General features: G+C 42.5%; 1 protein-coding gene across 6 annotated transcripts in view; it reads right to left on the bottom strand.

Moving 5' to 3' along the window:
- Positions 1-15,397, bottom strand: part of LOC307032122 (uncharacterized protein) — a 171,620-nt gene that overhangs the window by 122,497 nt on the left and 33,726 nt on the right. For 4 of the 6 annotated variants that reach the window (XM_079669888.1, XM_079669886.1, XM_079669887.1 and 1 more), the window contains exons 2-5: positions 10,899-11,051; positions 10,607-10,708; positions 7,461-7,640; positions 1,890-3,813 (exon numbers count right to left, since the gene is read on the bottom strand). In XM_079669888.1, coding sequence (XP_079526014.1) covers positions 3,244-3,813; positions 7,461-7,640; positions 10,607-10,681 — 825 coding nt within the window. In that variant the 5' untranslated portion in view covers positions 10,682-10,708; positions 10,899-11,051 and the 3' untranslated portion in view covers positions 1,890-3,243. Of the gene's footprint in view, positions 1-1,889; positions 3,814-7,460; positions 7,641-10,606; positions 10,709-10,898; positions 11,052-15,397 lie in introns of those variants that run through there. The other 2 variants (XM_079669889.1, XM_079669890.1) reach the window with 1 other exon arrangement.

Raw genomic sequence — 15,397 nt, 5'->3', positions numbered from 1 at the left:
GTGATGGACTAACAATATACTGGACTTTCTGATTAAAGCTTACTGTTGGGGATATATGTTCCGAGGCCCATAACTTTGACCCAGTCAGTTTGTACTGCCCTCACTGAGCACAGGCCTGCAACCTTGGGCTGCTGTGCTCTCAGTGTTTTGTCTCCCTATTCCTGCCTGTTGGCGTCAGCTGATAGAGGTGTTTTAGTGCTTTGCCTGTTTTATCTTATTATGTACAATATTGATTATTCTCTCAGAACCAGCTAAATACATGGGTCTGGGGTAGAGATCTTCAGAGTTGGTTTGGCAACCGCTGTGTCACCTCGTGGCGGCAGCACATGTCTTGTCAGTTCTCCGGCTGTAACTCAAAAATAAACCATCAGTGTTTGCCATCAAAGTTCCAGCTCACCCAGTGTCTCTCTGAGTTTCGTCTCCATTGCTTTTGAAGTTTCACACTTATGATTTTGTAAATATGTTGCTTCACTTTCAGAAAATGGAGAAATGTTATTACCTGTAACAAATATATATATATATATATATCATTTTTGAAATGATATCCAATCTGCTTAAAATCATTGTATAAATCTTTTTTTTTTATAATAAAAGTACATTGGTTACTGGACGCAAATTGTTATAGTTCTAATTGCTTTTAATGGTGATATTTTACACCTAAATATGTGTGAAACTGTTAGATTTTGCGCAATGTCTGAGGTTTAAATACGGAAAAGTTATTTGCAAATCATTCTTAAAATAAACAACATGTCACTCATTTGACCATCAACATTAACCCATTCTGTTAGTTATATATGAAACGTGTATTTCAGCCACAATAGTGGCAAGGGTCTGCCGGTTAGACCACACATTGATCCAGAGTGAAATATCTGGACAAATGTTTCAATAGGATGTATCCTAGTCCGTTTTGTTGATACCGCACTTTTCATATAGCGCATCGGTATGTCGAAAATGTTTGTGTTGTGTGAAATAACTACACTAGGAATTGCAGTGAAATTTGGTACATAGGAAATTGTGACAAATTAAATACATGGCAGTGTCGTGGCTCAGCTGCTAATATACTGAACATGAACTGCAACTTACCCATTGCATGTCCGTGTTTTAGTCACCACAACTTTATAAAACATGTCTATAAATGTACAGCATGAAGAAAAGGTGGAGGGCAACTGAAAACCTCTGTCCTTCTAGCCTCTCATCACTTTGTAAAGCCCTTTCATGTCTGGTGTGAGAACAAGCAAAGCCACATGCAACGGCTACGCTGACAAGCAGGCCCAACGCTGTTTACTCAGAACACACCTGACTATTGGGTTCAAATCGATATGTAGTGAGGGGGAAGTTGCAATAAACTGCTAATTAGTTTTCAATGTGCTCAGTAAAAGTACCAAGAGAAAGAGGCAACCATCTACTCTTATGCATCTGCCAGAGTACTCTGCTATGAGTGCAGCCTTTATGGTGCATTGGAGCAGATTTTTGTAAAGCTTTCAGCATTTTTGTTGATCATCTGGCAAACTTAAGTCTTGCACTTGACAAAAAGACGGTCATGTCATGACTTTACCCTTTACTGAAATGTCTTATTATTCCACTTTCACTTTTAAAATCAGCAGTGCATGCAGAGTTTCCTGAAGCTAAAACAGAGAGTGAGAAAGGCAGAAGCCCCTCTCTGTTGACACCTTAGTTTGAAGCCAAACCACAAAAGGCCCTAAGTTTCCATGCATCATTTGTCTGTCAGTCGTGACTGTGAATGCATGTCAATCTGTTTCTGTCAGCTTGCCAAATGCAGGCAGTGCTGTGCACACAAAGTAAAAAGTAGATGGTCCAAAGCATATGATTTCCCTTATTAGAAGCAACAGCTGTCACGGTGCGTGAAACAAGCAGGACCCAAATGCAGATTTAAACTGAAACTTCCTTTATTTCAAGGCTATGAGATATATATACAATGACAAACAGAACACTCACTGCAGAACTAGTCAGGGAACAAGACGAACCGACCAAGACAGACAGACAACCCAGAACTTAAATACACACAAGACTCAATCACACAACAAGACACAGGTGAGGAGGGAGGAGAAAACACAGGGGCCCAGGTGAACATAATCAGACAATTAGACACACCAGGGAAACTAATGACAAGAGGAAAACACAGAGAAAAGGACCAGACAATAACCCAAAGGAAAACATGACATGGAAAACAGCAAAAACACCCAAACCTACAAAACTATAAACGTGACATAACATGAGAAACGTGACATAACCCCCCCCATCAAGGGACGGATTCCAGACCTCCCAAAAAAAACAAAAATCCAGCAGGGTGGGTGGAGGGGGTCTGGAGGACGGGTCTCGGGCGAACGGCCCGGGGGCAAGGCAGAGTTCAAAAAAGGGGAATTCGGGCGGACGGCCCGGGGGCAAGGCAGAGTTCAAAAACGGGAATTCGGGCGGACGGCCCGGGGGCAAGGCAGAGTTCAAAAACGGGAATTCGGGCGGACGGCCCGGGGGCAAGGCAGAGTCTATGGAGGGAATCTCGGGCGGACGGCCCGGGGGCAAGGCAGAGTCCGAGGAGGGGTGAAGACCAGACAGCTCCGGAGGCCGGTCAGGAGCCGGTGTTGGCAAGATCCCCCATGGAAGAGGACACAGGACCGGCAGGACCCCCGGCAGGAGAGCAGTCGGCGGAATCCCCAACGCGACAGGACATGGAGTTGGCAGGACCCCCAGCGGAAGAGTAGTCGGCGGGACCTCCAACGTGGCAAGACATGGAGTTGGCAGGACCCCCGGCAGAAGAGCAGTCTGCGGGACCTCCAACGGCTCAGGACATGGGGTTGGCAGGACCCCCGGCAGAAGAGTAGTCTGCGGGACCTCCAACGGGACACGACATGGAGTTGGCAGGCCCCCCGGCAGAAGAGTAGTCTGCGGGACCTCCAACAGCTCAGGACATGGGGTTGGCAGGACCCCCGGCAGAAGAGTAGTCTGCGGGATCCCCAACGTGACAAGACATGGAGTTGGCGTCGGACGGACAGCCATCAGGACACGGGGAGCTGGCGTCGGACGGACAGCCAACCGGAGACGAGGTGCTGGAGTCGGCCGGTACGCCGACGGGACTCGGGGAGCTGGCGTCGGACGGACAGCCAACCGGAGACGAGGTGCTGGAGTCGGCCGGTACGCCGACAGGACTCGGGGAGCTGGCGTCGGCCGATGAGTCAGCAGGTGACGAGGAGCCGGAGTCGGGACCATGATTACTGGAGCCGGCACTTAAGCCGGGAACATGGCTGTAAGGTCCGGTTCTGGAGCCGGAAACATGGCTGTGTGGGCCGGTACTGGAGCCGGAAACATGGCTGTAAGGTCCGGTTCTGGAGCCGGAAACATGGCTGTAAGGTCCGGTTCTGGAGCCGGAAACATGGCTGTAAAGTCCGGTTCTGGAGCCGGCAGCATGGCTGTAAGGTCCCGTTCTGGGGCCGGAACCATGGCTCTTGGGGCTTGAGCTGCTAGCTTGGCCTTGCGACTCCTCCTCTTAGCAGCCGCCTGAATACTCCGTGGACCTCCATAAGCCAGACGAGTTCCAGAATATGACTCCTGGACAGGACCAGGAACTGGGGCAGAAGCATGGGTTGACTGCAGACGGAACCCACCGAGGCGTATGGTGCCAGGTTGGGAATTGGGAGGCCGGGAGCTAGCATGCCTGGGGCTAGCAGGCCGGGAATCACACACAGGGAGGATCTTTGAAATCCAGCCAGGTAAGAACTTCACCATACCTGGTTTCTCTCTAGCCATCTGGCGCGCCTCCGACAATACAGCCTCCCGCTGCTGAACTCCGGGTGCTCTCTTCCATCGAGCCGAGCAGTTAGCCAAAAAAAAGGAAACATTTAATAATTCCGACTCGAACGGATCTGCTGGGCCCATTTTTCAGGTCGGTTCGTACTGTCACGGTGCGTGAAACAAGCAGGACCCAAATGCAGATTTAAACTGAAACTTCCTTTATTTCAAGGCTATGATATTTCTATACAATGACAAACAGAACACTCACCGCATAACTAGTCAGGGAACAAGACGAACCGACCAAGACAGACAGACAACCCAGAACTTAAATACACACAAGACTCAATCACACAACAAGACACAGGTGAGGAGGGAGGAGAAAACACAGGGGCCCAGGTGAACATAATCAGACAATTAGACACACCAGGGAAACTAATGACAAGACAATAACCCAAAGGGACACATGACATGGAAAACAGCAAAAACACCCAAACCTACAAAACTATAAACGTGACATAACATGAGAATCGTGACAATAGCATTGCTCTGTAAAATTTGAATACTTCAAAAAAAGGCTGAGGAACCGAAGGTAAGGTATGCTTTGAGGCTTCTTCTAAGCCTACAATGCTCCAGTGTAGATATGGCAATGAAACAGTTAAATCCCAAGCTCCTCCAACAATGCAACATAATATATAAAACGAATATATAAAACGATAAAAACTAATTAAGTGCAAGAAGAAACATTAGAATAGTGCAGATTATGTTGCAAGACCAATGGGCAAGTAATGCTTACAGTGCATGACATTAAGGATTTTGGGAGATGGCCCTGTGGGCCATCTAAGCTAATTTACAGATGGCCCTGAGCCCAATAGAGTTTGCCCTGAAAAATGCGCGCGGACGAAATTGCACGAAGGTTTTGGGGGGCCTCCCCCTAGAACATTTAGATTTTTGCAGGTCTTACTGTAGATGCTGTCTGGTGCATTCTCTAGACTGAATTATAAGATGAACCACCACAATATTATATTGCACAATTTCAATTTGATTCTTAATTTCACTTGTTTGTTTGTTCTTGTTTGTGTTTGCTCTTAAGTTGTTGGTCAAGACACTTTCCATCTGATGAAGGCAAATGCCTTCCCAGATGTAAAAAAGTAGAAAACATTACATTCAGTTATAACTGCCAAAACAAACATTATTTACACTATGATGGCCCCTGTTAAAAATGTTTGTAATGTTATCTACTGTAAGTTGGTCGAACGAATGCCTCCTCATCCGGACGCTGACCGAGCAGACCCGAGCAGCAGTCGAGAGGAGCCGAGCGCATCCGCGAAGCACACAAAATGGCGACGTCAGAATTCCCTTTAGCCGGCAAATCTAAATCTCTTCGGTCAAAATAATTTCCCTTTAGCGCCACTTATGTGACAGACAAGAAGAGTATGTGACAGACAAGAATAGTCAATTCTAATGTCTAACACTTAATGTGGAGAAAGAGATGTCCTGTATGGGTTGATTGTGCGTTGATCTGTTGGTAATGCCTCGGGGTTCCGGTGGGCATGTAAACAAATGCATAATGCTGCGCTATACTTTGTGGCCTCACCCGGTTGCATAGCGACACTTATTGTTTAGGTGTCTTTTAATAAGCAGGTAGTCCTATCATTAGCTAGAACTAGCTGGATCTGATCGATATGGACATAAACGCGAGTGAAGTCTAATCTGACGGGAGAGAGAGATCAGCTGCTGCTGACGAGTCGACACGCAGCTCTGCATGATCACATGTAGCGGTGAGCGGACAAAACACACACTTCAGGTTAGAATATCACACGTAGCTATTTTTAATTACCTCTCAAACTGTACAACAATACACTGATTATAATCCCCTGGTTTTTCTTGCAAGGATGTACAACCACAATCAACGCCTTATGCGTTGGTCATTGATTGTCCAGAACTACAACCTTGACATAAGCCATAAAAAGGGGGCCGATAATGTTCTTGCCGATGCACTATCTCATGCTATGTAAATAGAAAATGTATATTGTCGGGTCCAAACATACTGTTTGGATTTATATGTGTGGGGGTGTTACGTGCCAGGCAAGCTGTACTTGTGGGGTTTTCTTTCCCTCCTGTGTTTCTCTCTTCTCCCTGTCTTCTGCACAGCTAATCAGCAGCTGATCGGAATCTACCTGTGCACCTGAATCTGATGGCTGATTGGATCCTATCACCCTCAGCTGGCCTATCAGCAGCCAGGGCCGACCATAAAGGAGGCACCCAGGAACTCTTCTCTCTCTCTGGGCCTGTTGCTGATGAAGGAGCCTGCAGTGTTTAGCAACTCATTATCTTTGTATTGTCTGACCTTTTTGAAAGTGTGTGTGTTGAGAGGTGGAGGAGTTAGGTAAGTCTGGGGTACCCTGTACATTTCTCACCACGTAGCTAACTAATGTTCAGACACACTAGGTTAGCGGATTGTTGCCACCCCTGTATATTGTTTTGTCAAATTCGTTGTAGTTTAGTTAGTGAGGGTTTTTTTGTTTGAGTTTTGGTTTCAAAGGATAGATGTAGAGAGAGGCCTGTTTTTTTTTTTATGCTTGTTTCTTTTGTTTGGCACAATCCTTTGACTGCTCCTCCTCCTCTTCACCAAAAGAGTGTTTCAATTGTATGTCTGTTCGGTTCTGGGTTTACACAAAATAAACCTTTTGTTAACTGTTACGCTGACTCCCTCATTTTTATTGGTTGTATGTTATTGTCTCCAGGTCCCCTAGACCTTAGTGAGGACGTAACGGGCCACAACGAATATTCTCATCAGACTCCGGCGCACTTCCTGGGGGCTTGGTTCAACCTCCACTGTCCGCGGCCACAGCTAGACCCTTCTCAGCCACCGTAGTGTCGTGTCAGGTGGGCGTGTCGTGTACTGTCCGCGGCCGCAGCTAGACCATATTGGCGTTCTGGAAAGTGAGAGAGTAAGCTACTACGGAGTCCCTTTTTAAAGCAAAACAAATCTGCGGAGTCTAGAAATGTTTTTAAATCGCGATTTTTCGGTTCAGCCATTAATCGTTAAAACCGAAAAAATCGCCCAGCCCTAATTCCATGCAGACATTTTCTTCAATGTCCAGAGAATCAGGTCTGCACATTGAGTTTCGGAGTTTCACACATGCAACCCCCAACAGAAGATTAGTCGTGTCAGACAATGTCTCACTTACTGTAATATTTCATTTGTTTTGTAGGAGGCCCAACACATCACACTGTGATCATGTAGCCAGTTCGTCATTTGGTCATGAGCCATCATGTGTCTGCCAATTCCGATGCCAGCTAGAAGTTTGAGAATCTGGTCTAAACCGTAATCATTATTGTAACAGGTTTTTTTTTAATTGCTTTCTGCAGTTTTGGGCTGCAGTTTTGGGGCGTTCCTTTCCTGGTGGCACCTATCAGAGGTGATTTTAGCAGCAGGACCAATCGGAGATCCCGGTTTGGAAAGCTAATCCAGTGTCGCAGGTAAAAGGGAGGGGCAGTTCATGTTCTGAATCCTTTACCGTGTCAAAATAAGAGGAAAAACAGGATCAGAGGCTTTGAATATGTCCCCACAGTTTAAACCCAAACTACACAGCACACAAAACAAATATCCAAACGAATGTGAACAAACAGGGGATTCAAAACAGCAAAGACAACAAAACCTAAAAAAATGCTTAAAGAGTCTCCTTCTCCAGCTCCTCCTTCTTTTTTACCTTCTTCAGCCGGCTGCTGGCGGCGTAGCCCCGGTTCTTTAGCGTGCACCGCCGCTTTTTTATTTGCACAACCGTATCCCCTGTGAGCCCTTTCAGGTGCTTGTTCACTTCAGAAATTGAGAGAGGAACCAGCTCGTCGTCGGTGAGGGTGGTGCCCTTCTCCCCCGGCTCACGCTTCACCTGGAGCAAGCAGGACGAAAAAAGGTTCGTGAAACAGAACCACATATCAAACAGAGGATGAAGCGTAAAACATACGCAGCCCTTTTACCTTCAAGGCTTTATTTCCTTTGTTAGCCGTCGTCATGACACAAGTGCCTTTCTCTTGTGGCATGACGACGGCTAACTGCTAATTGTTCGGAATGAGCGTAAAAAATGAATAGGGAGCAATAAGCAAAAGCAAAGTGAAAATAGTTAAGTACAACTCCCAAGATGCACTTCAACTAGGAACGCCATTCTAAGCGTTCTCTTAACCAGTCACAGAAAACACTGTTTGGAATACTTATTTTTACATTTAAAATGGATTAAATTCAATTTGAGTCAAAATACCAACCTGTGCCTCTAAATTGGCCACCCTGTTCAAAAGTGCTTTCTCGTTGGTTTGGGCCTTATCGCAGCTGCATTAAAATAATAATACCGCGGAGGAGCACACTGCCTCTGTGAGAGAGACAACTTTATCTATTTAATATAGCTGTAATAAATAAAGTAAGAGATCATTCCAATGTGTACTATAGGACAGTAAAAACATAAACGGTTTTAAAGGGGAGTGATTAGTAAAATATGCATAAATAAAAAGAAAGAATGCTAACTAGGTAACATAAGATAAGAATAAACAAGTTTAAATGATTTGTTATTGGTTGTGATCATTTTCTAAAGATGATTGGAGTATTGAAAAGTATACATCTCCCTTTCATCTGAGTTTTGAGAGCTGTATCCATAAATTCATGTTGTGCTCAAAGTGCACCAGATTGAGGCATTTCACTTCAACATTTAAACATCTTCACCTAAAACAGACCGAAAGAGATAGGATTTACTCATGCTAAACATAACATCCAATGAAACAAGATATCATTCATACCATGCTGTCTGTTTATCTTGAATTCACTTATTTATTAGGATACATGCCGAATGGTTGGCACGTGGGGACACTTGAGACTTAAATAGATCTATGTGCGTGTTGGAGTCATAACGCATGTGTCTTTGTTTGTATTTTATCTGGACGTTTAATTAATGATGCAGTTCCACCTTTATACACAAGACGGAAGCAAACAGTGTTCGACCGTGTCGGCAGAAACCGTGTTAATATGAGCTGTGTGTTAAACCTGTTTGTATTCAGCGTGACTGGCGTGCATGTATGGATTTTCAGGGCAATCGATTTGCAGCCAATCAGAGACGAGGCTTCTGCTGCACGCACCCATCATGCGCAAAGGCACTGACACTACAGAGACCACGCAGTTAGTAGTGATGGGAATTCCGGCTCTTCTTGGTGAGCCGGATCATTTGGCTCGGCTCACCAAGAAGAGCCGGCTCTTTCGGCTCCCAAACGGCTCTTCAGTTTACCACATATTATACCTTTTAATTAAATCAAATGTAAACCTGTTTTGACTAATGAATGATGTATATGTGTACACATATATCACTTAAATTATTCAATACATCCTTTGTACTGAAGAATTCAAAAGTAAAAATTACATGTTTAATATAAATGATTTGCTGTGGCCAAATGTTTTCATTGCATTTACAGACCCTTGTAACTCTCTGATACCACCCCACGAATGTACTGAATTGCTTGTAGAACCACGCTACACAAAGCAGATAGCAAAACCTATAAAAACTATTTAGAAAAAGAGGCTACTGTATCGACATTTTACAATTATATTTAAATAAAAGGCCCTGACAAAACAGCAGGGCTCTATTTCAGTAACTATTAGCTATAGAAAAAAATAAATCTTTGCTGAGCCTAAGGATAATCATAAATAAATAACATAGTGAAAATAAATATATTGCAATGCTCAAAACAGCAGCATCCAACCCTCTCTAATCCTTGGATATTACATGTCACTGCATGCATGCACGGAGCAGCTGTAGCGCGGAGATCATCATCATCATTCTGTCTTGTATTACTTAAAGTGGACCTATCATGCTATATTTGAACAATATATTGTAGGGCCATACCTATATAAAGTATATAAATATATATATTTTTTCAAAATACCAAACAGATCCTGCATTTTAGCCATGCCTCATTTCGCTCTATTTGCTCTTTCCAGCGCTGTTTTTGCAGGGGGTTGATTCTGGGAGCTGCAGCTGACCACGCCCCCCTGCAGGAGAGGGGAGCGTGCTTTGAGATCAGCTGCTGGGCTCTCAGAGGAGGGGGAGAAAAATAGATCTCCCTCCTCCGTGTTTTATTCTTATAGAAGTAAGAAGAGAAGTAACGGGGCAGAAACCCTCCTTTTTACGCAGCGGTCCAGACATAGACATCAAACGGCAACACATATTCAGTGTGCCGTTCCTTTGGCATTAGGGCAGGGATATCTAGATACTTTCCAAGGTTTGACATAATGAATTGTGCTACTTTTAAAGCAAGCAACGATGTTTTCAAATCCGTAATCAAAAAGCTCCTAAGAAACGCTATCGAAGCAGTTCCTGCCGTTGCTACGTTAGTTCAAACAGTAGCAACAGACTATTTTTCTTAGCGGATGCATGTCAATTTAAATCAATGCATACAACTATTTGTTAGCTCTTTGAGCCGGCTCGTTCGAGACCGACACATCACTAGCACACAGACGGGGGAGAGAGATCTCGTCTGATCGAAAATACATCATAGACGCATTTGTTTGTCTTTTTGCATATTAGAAACGAGTTGGCGACACTAAGACTGCGATATAATGCTTATGTATAAATATTACACATGACATATATTTTTGAAATGTCTCCAGTACCGATAAAAAGACCAATAACGTTGGAGCTTGACGGCGCGTAAAACACACGTGATGACGTCACCAACGAATCGACGACTGAATTAGTTGGCAACTAATTTGGTAATCGATTAAGTCGATTAGTTGTTGCACCCCTATTTGTATTTGTAAAAAACTAAAGTAAATAGGTTTTAATACTGAAGATAAGAATCATGGTGCCGGTGTACACACCAAATCAGTGATGGTTTCTCTCAGCTCTCTGACTTTCTCCTCGTCCAGGTTCCTCTCCGTCAGGGTCTCCACCATCTCCTCTGACCCCAGAGCAGCATCCACCTGGTACAAGCAAACACACACAAGCATACGAGTAGTTACATTTACAGAAAGGTCTGTTTGATTTTTCTAACATAAATGTGTCTCAGCCTGAATCTTATTTATAAATAACTATTAAATCCCACTACTTAAACCTGAAGAAAGCCGCTTCAAAAAAATATTCCTCCATTTCCTTGCTTCTCGCCGTCTTTACCTGCTCCTTCAGTTCGACGACTGTGGCCTCCGCCTGCTTCACATCTTCCTGCAGCTTTTCCTTCTGAGTCCTAAGAGTCTCAGCTTCTTCTTCTCCATCTGCTTCTGCAGCTTCAGATGCTCCTGCTTCTCCGAAGTAGACAGGTCCCGCATCCTGAGGAGAAAGGGACATTTCAATGTTTTTATTGCAGATCTTATAACCTTATATGTTTTTGGAACTTCCAATAACAAGTGCTTTGTTTATACAGTAAGAACGTGTACCATCCGTAATCCTAGAGCCGACGAGGCGGCAGTGGACGAATCAACTGACCTGGTAAATATGTTTTGAACTTTGAAACTATGCACCAAATATGGAGGCAAAAAGCATCCTTGTACATTTTTCTGACTTTAGACTCAAACATTCAAACATTAGACTTGGTTTGGATGAAGTGTTTTTCATTTTACAGGCCTAATATTTAAGGAATGTATATTTAATAGACTATATGATTTGCAGGATGCAGACGAAGAGGCGTTAAACTATGCAGCACTGAATTACTCCTCAAGAAAAGGGAAAAAAGTGAAGCAAGAGTTAAAACAGGAGCGTGTGTACTCCGCTGTGAGAGCAAACCACACACAGCACCATGCGCCCGTATGAGTTTTAGCTTAGCTCAGCTTTGCATGTTTTTAACAAATGTTGTGCTGTTAGTTACTTTGCTTTATATTTTGCTTTTAAAAAGCTAGTTGTTGATGTGAAAAGCACGAAAGAACACTGCTTGTTGCACAGGCATGAGGAGAAGACTGAGAATGGCTCAAGTTGAAATCAATAAACTTTTCAAACACCCGGAGAGAATATGTGGGTAATCAATGTTCATCAAAAAACGATGCTGCATCTAAGATGCATTTTATTACCGTGCATTGTTCTTTTGGATGCAAATGATTGAACATGTGTCCCCTTAATTGCAGCAGCATATACACTGACTCGGAAACAGAGCAGATTGTAACCGTACTGTGTAGAATATATTAAAGTAAGAAGGTTTGCTAATATTGACTTAATGACAAAAATGGCTGGTTACTTTTAGTTCTTTGACGGATAAAACGAGTTGAACTTTGCATGAACTTCCAAAAAATATTGTTGTATGTACTTTTGGTTATATGGCACACATATTTTAAGAAAAATAAATATGTTAGTTTTTCTATTAGAAGAAGGAACATGAAAACAGAAAACAATCCAAATGACTGCTATTCACCAAAAATACAGTAATGAAGCTAAATTTGCTCTAAAAGAAAAAACGCCTTTTAATGCTCCCTGGGTACGGAGATGAGCAGAAAAGAGATTATATATAGAGGAAATAGACTCTTCCTGCTTTGCTCTTCCAAGTTGATAAAGACAAAGGGTGTACGGTGGCATAGAATCAGTGTGACGACAGTATAGATGTTTCACAGACCTGTGGGTTTGACAAAAAGTTCAACATACAGAAATGGAACAAAATGAAATTTTTATTTAAATTCATTCAATATCACTTAAGCATAAGAAGAAAAAAAACATCAAACAAACATTGTATGAATAATGCAAGCTAATTCCAACATGTTATAAAAGCTTTAAACTGAAACACATTAACACCAAATATCACATTTGGTACAAAGATATCTGAAACAGTGAAGTTTAAAAGTGCAGTTTAAGATTGAAATCCAATATACTACTAGCAAATATCTACTTACACTCCACTTCAGGGCCGTATTCATGGAGTCAACATTGGGGGGGACCAAAAATTCAATAACAATTTGAATACTAATTTCCTGCCACTCTAAAGGAAAATACATAAAAAATCACTAACACATTGGATACTTTAAAACCTGTTTAACCCCATGCCCCTGCCCGTGGGGGCAAAACACAACAATAGTCACAAAACTGAGAAGCATCCTCACAGTGGGTGGGACAATTTAACGGTGGGTGTGGGCGGGCGGGGGACCTAACCTCTTCTAGGGGGGTCCGGGGGCATGCTCCCCCGGGAAGATATTTTTTTAAATGTTGAAGTTAAAAGCATCAATCTGGTGCACTTTGAGAGCAACATTAGGGACTAAATCTTTGGATACATCTCAACAACACCCATGTGAAACAGAACTGAACAGATTTACTTTTTCTTTATGCATATTTTACAAATCACTCCCTTTTTAAACTGTAGTATGGGTTGGAATGATTTCATACCTGTTATTCTGTTATTCTCTTATTTTGTATAACTATAATGATCATATACAGATGGAGCACTGAATTTCGGACTCCAGCTTACAGCTTCCTGCCTACCACTAGCCAAAGACCAGTATAGAGGAATGTTAAGCCCTCCCACTATTTTCCAAGAGGGCGTTGCCAGATTTTCAATTTCAGGTTTTAACCAGGAGATGGCACTTCATTCACAAATACAGAAAGACAAGTTTCATGGACTTTCAGTTGTGTTTTGAAGAGCATTTTAACACATCAATATTTTAGATCAACTAAAGTATATCTAATCTTGTAATTCAATAATATATAGTCTTTATATATTAAATAATCATAATTATAATGTGAATGTTTACATTACACTTCTTTATTTGTTATGCTCATACTTTAACCTTTACAATCGTTTGCTTTAATATGCAGTATATTTTTGTGTTTGCTTCCTCCTGCTCCCTTTCGGACACATACTGTATGATTTATTATTATTATTGATATGAAGATATTATTAAGATAAGATAAGATGTTAATTTATTGATTGAACATTTTAGTTTAGAATGTGCTGTCCCACGGTAATTCAGAAGGCTCACAGGTCACATTCCGACCATTATTTAAAACAATAGGTGCTTTCACACCTTCTACAGTTTGATTTGTATAGAGGGAGCTCTGTCAGTTTTCGAATTACCCATTTGCTTTCGGGGAGCCCTATTTTTCAGAGCACATCCTGCTACTAAATATGTCACACGCACGCTCTGTTGACTGGCGCAGCAGCGCGGATGCGATCAATTGCTATAAAAACACTCTTCTACTAATACAGACGGTGTCACTATGCCGGCGGATGTGGCCGTTGTTGAAGCCTCTTCAGGCTCCGCATCGGCAGGTCTCTCCCTCGGTGTGGAGCTGTCAAACTCGACCCTAACGCCGCTTACAGCTGGCCAACTAAAAGTTGTTTTCCGTTCACGTTGTCATTTTTAGACTCCTTCGCTTCTTTGCTTGTGAATCCAAAAGCTGTGACGCTTGGCTGTTTTCGTTTTGCCATATTTTTTTATTACACAGCCAGAGTTAAAAAAATATCAATATGAACATTTCAAATACCGCGCCGGCATCACCGCCATAATCATAGCAACGTAAGAAAGAATGCAGCGCCGCCACATACAGATGGCAACACCCAGACATATTCACAAATATAAAACAAATATTCAGAAACTGTAATGAACAATAACTATTATTTATTTCAAGAACTGTTATTTACAGAAACTCAACATTTCTAATCTGTGTGACACAAATATGCACGACTGTTTTGGGCTCCCCCTATTTATCTCAAAGTCAGCCTTCAGGGGAGCTCCCTCCCTCTTCGGGGGAGCCAAGCTCCTCCTAGCTCCCCCCCATTTCGAACAGTGTCTGTGGCTGAATGGCCAGCGATTAGGTGTGGCGCATTTATCATAGGCGATCAGAGCTAACTGCCTGCCGTCAGATTTCATTTAAAAAACAGATCTGATTTGAAGACTATTTCTGCGCTCATAAAGAATGGTAAGAATAAGAATAATGCGTATTGAACTGGTTTCATTAATTAGTGAGTTTATTTAATACTAGAACCGCCAATCGGGTCAATTTGTGTGATGTGTTGTTGTGTGTGTGCAATGTAACTTTTTTTCAATAAAATATTAAAGTCTCCCAGTCCCTGACTTTTCCTGAAAGTGTGTTATGTAGCACCCTATGTTGTTAAAAATTGCATTCTAATAGCGGGATTTGACTGGTTTAGGTAGGTCTATACAAAAACCTCTGGCGGTTCTAGTGTTAAGGTAATTAGGTACAGTAGAAGCCCTTTTTTTTATCAGTAACGAATTTAGCAGTTGAACATAAAAGTCAACTAACTGAGGGTCACTTGCAATGACAGAGTTGTGTCTAACTGTAAGCTTGTCACTCAGAGCAACCTACCGTTAATTTAGCTGCTGGAGAAGAAAGATCAAGGGGGGAGGGGGGGAGAGAGCTGTGGTTGATGGGCCATTAGTTGTGTAAATACACAGCTGAGAGCTGCCGTTTCATTCAGACTGTTTAAAAAACTGTAACAACGGACTATTTTTCTTAGCGGATGCATGTCAATTTAAATCAATACATACAACTATTTTTTAAATCAATACATACAACTATTTTTTAAATCAATCAAAAAAAAATCTAAATCCATAAAAGCATTTCAATTAATATTGGGAGTCATGTCATTACTTTGTTGAGAATTTGGCCGTGTAATAAGCGGGATAATTTGCAGCGACTTGTTCCTTATGGGGAAAATAACACCCGTCATGTGTGTGTAG

This window comes from Notothenia rossii, assembly GCF_949606895.1.
Source record: "Notothenia rossii genome assembly, chromosome: 3".
Classification (NCBI taxonomy): Eukaryota; Metazoa; Chordata; class Actinopteri; order Perciformes; family Nototheniidae; genus Notothenia; species Notothenia rossii.
This window is presented reverse-complemented; position numbering and strand designations above follow the sequence as displayed.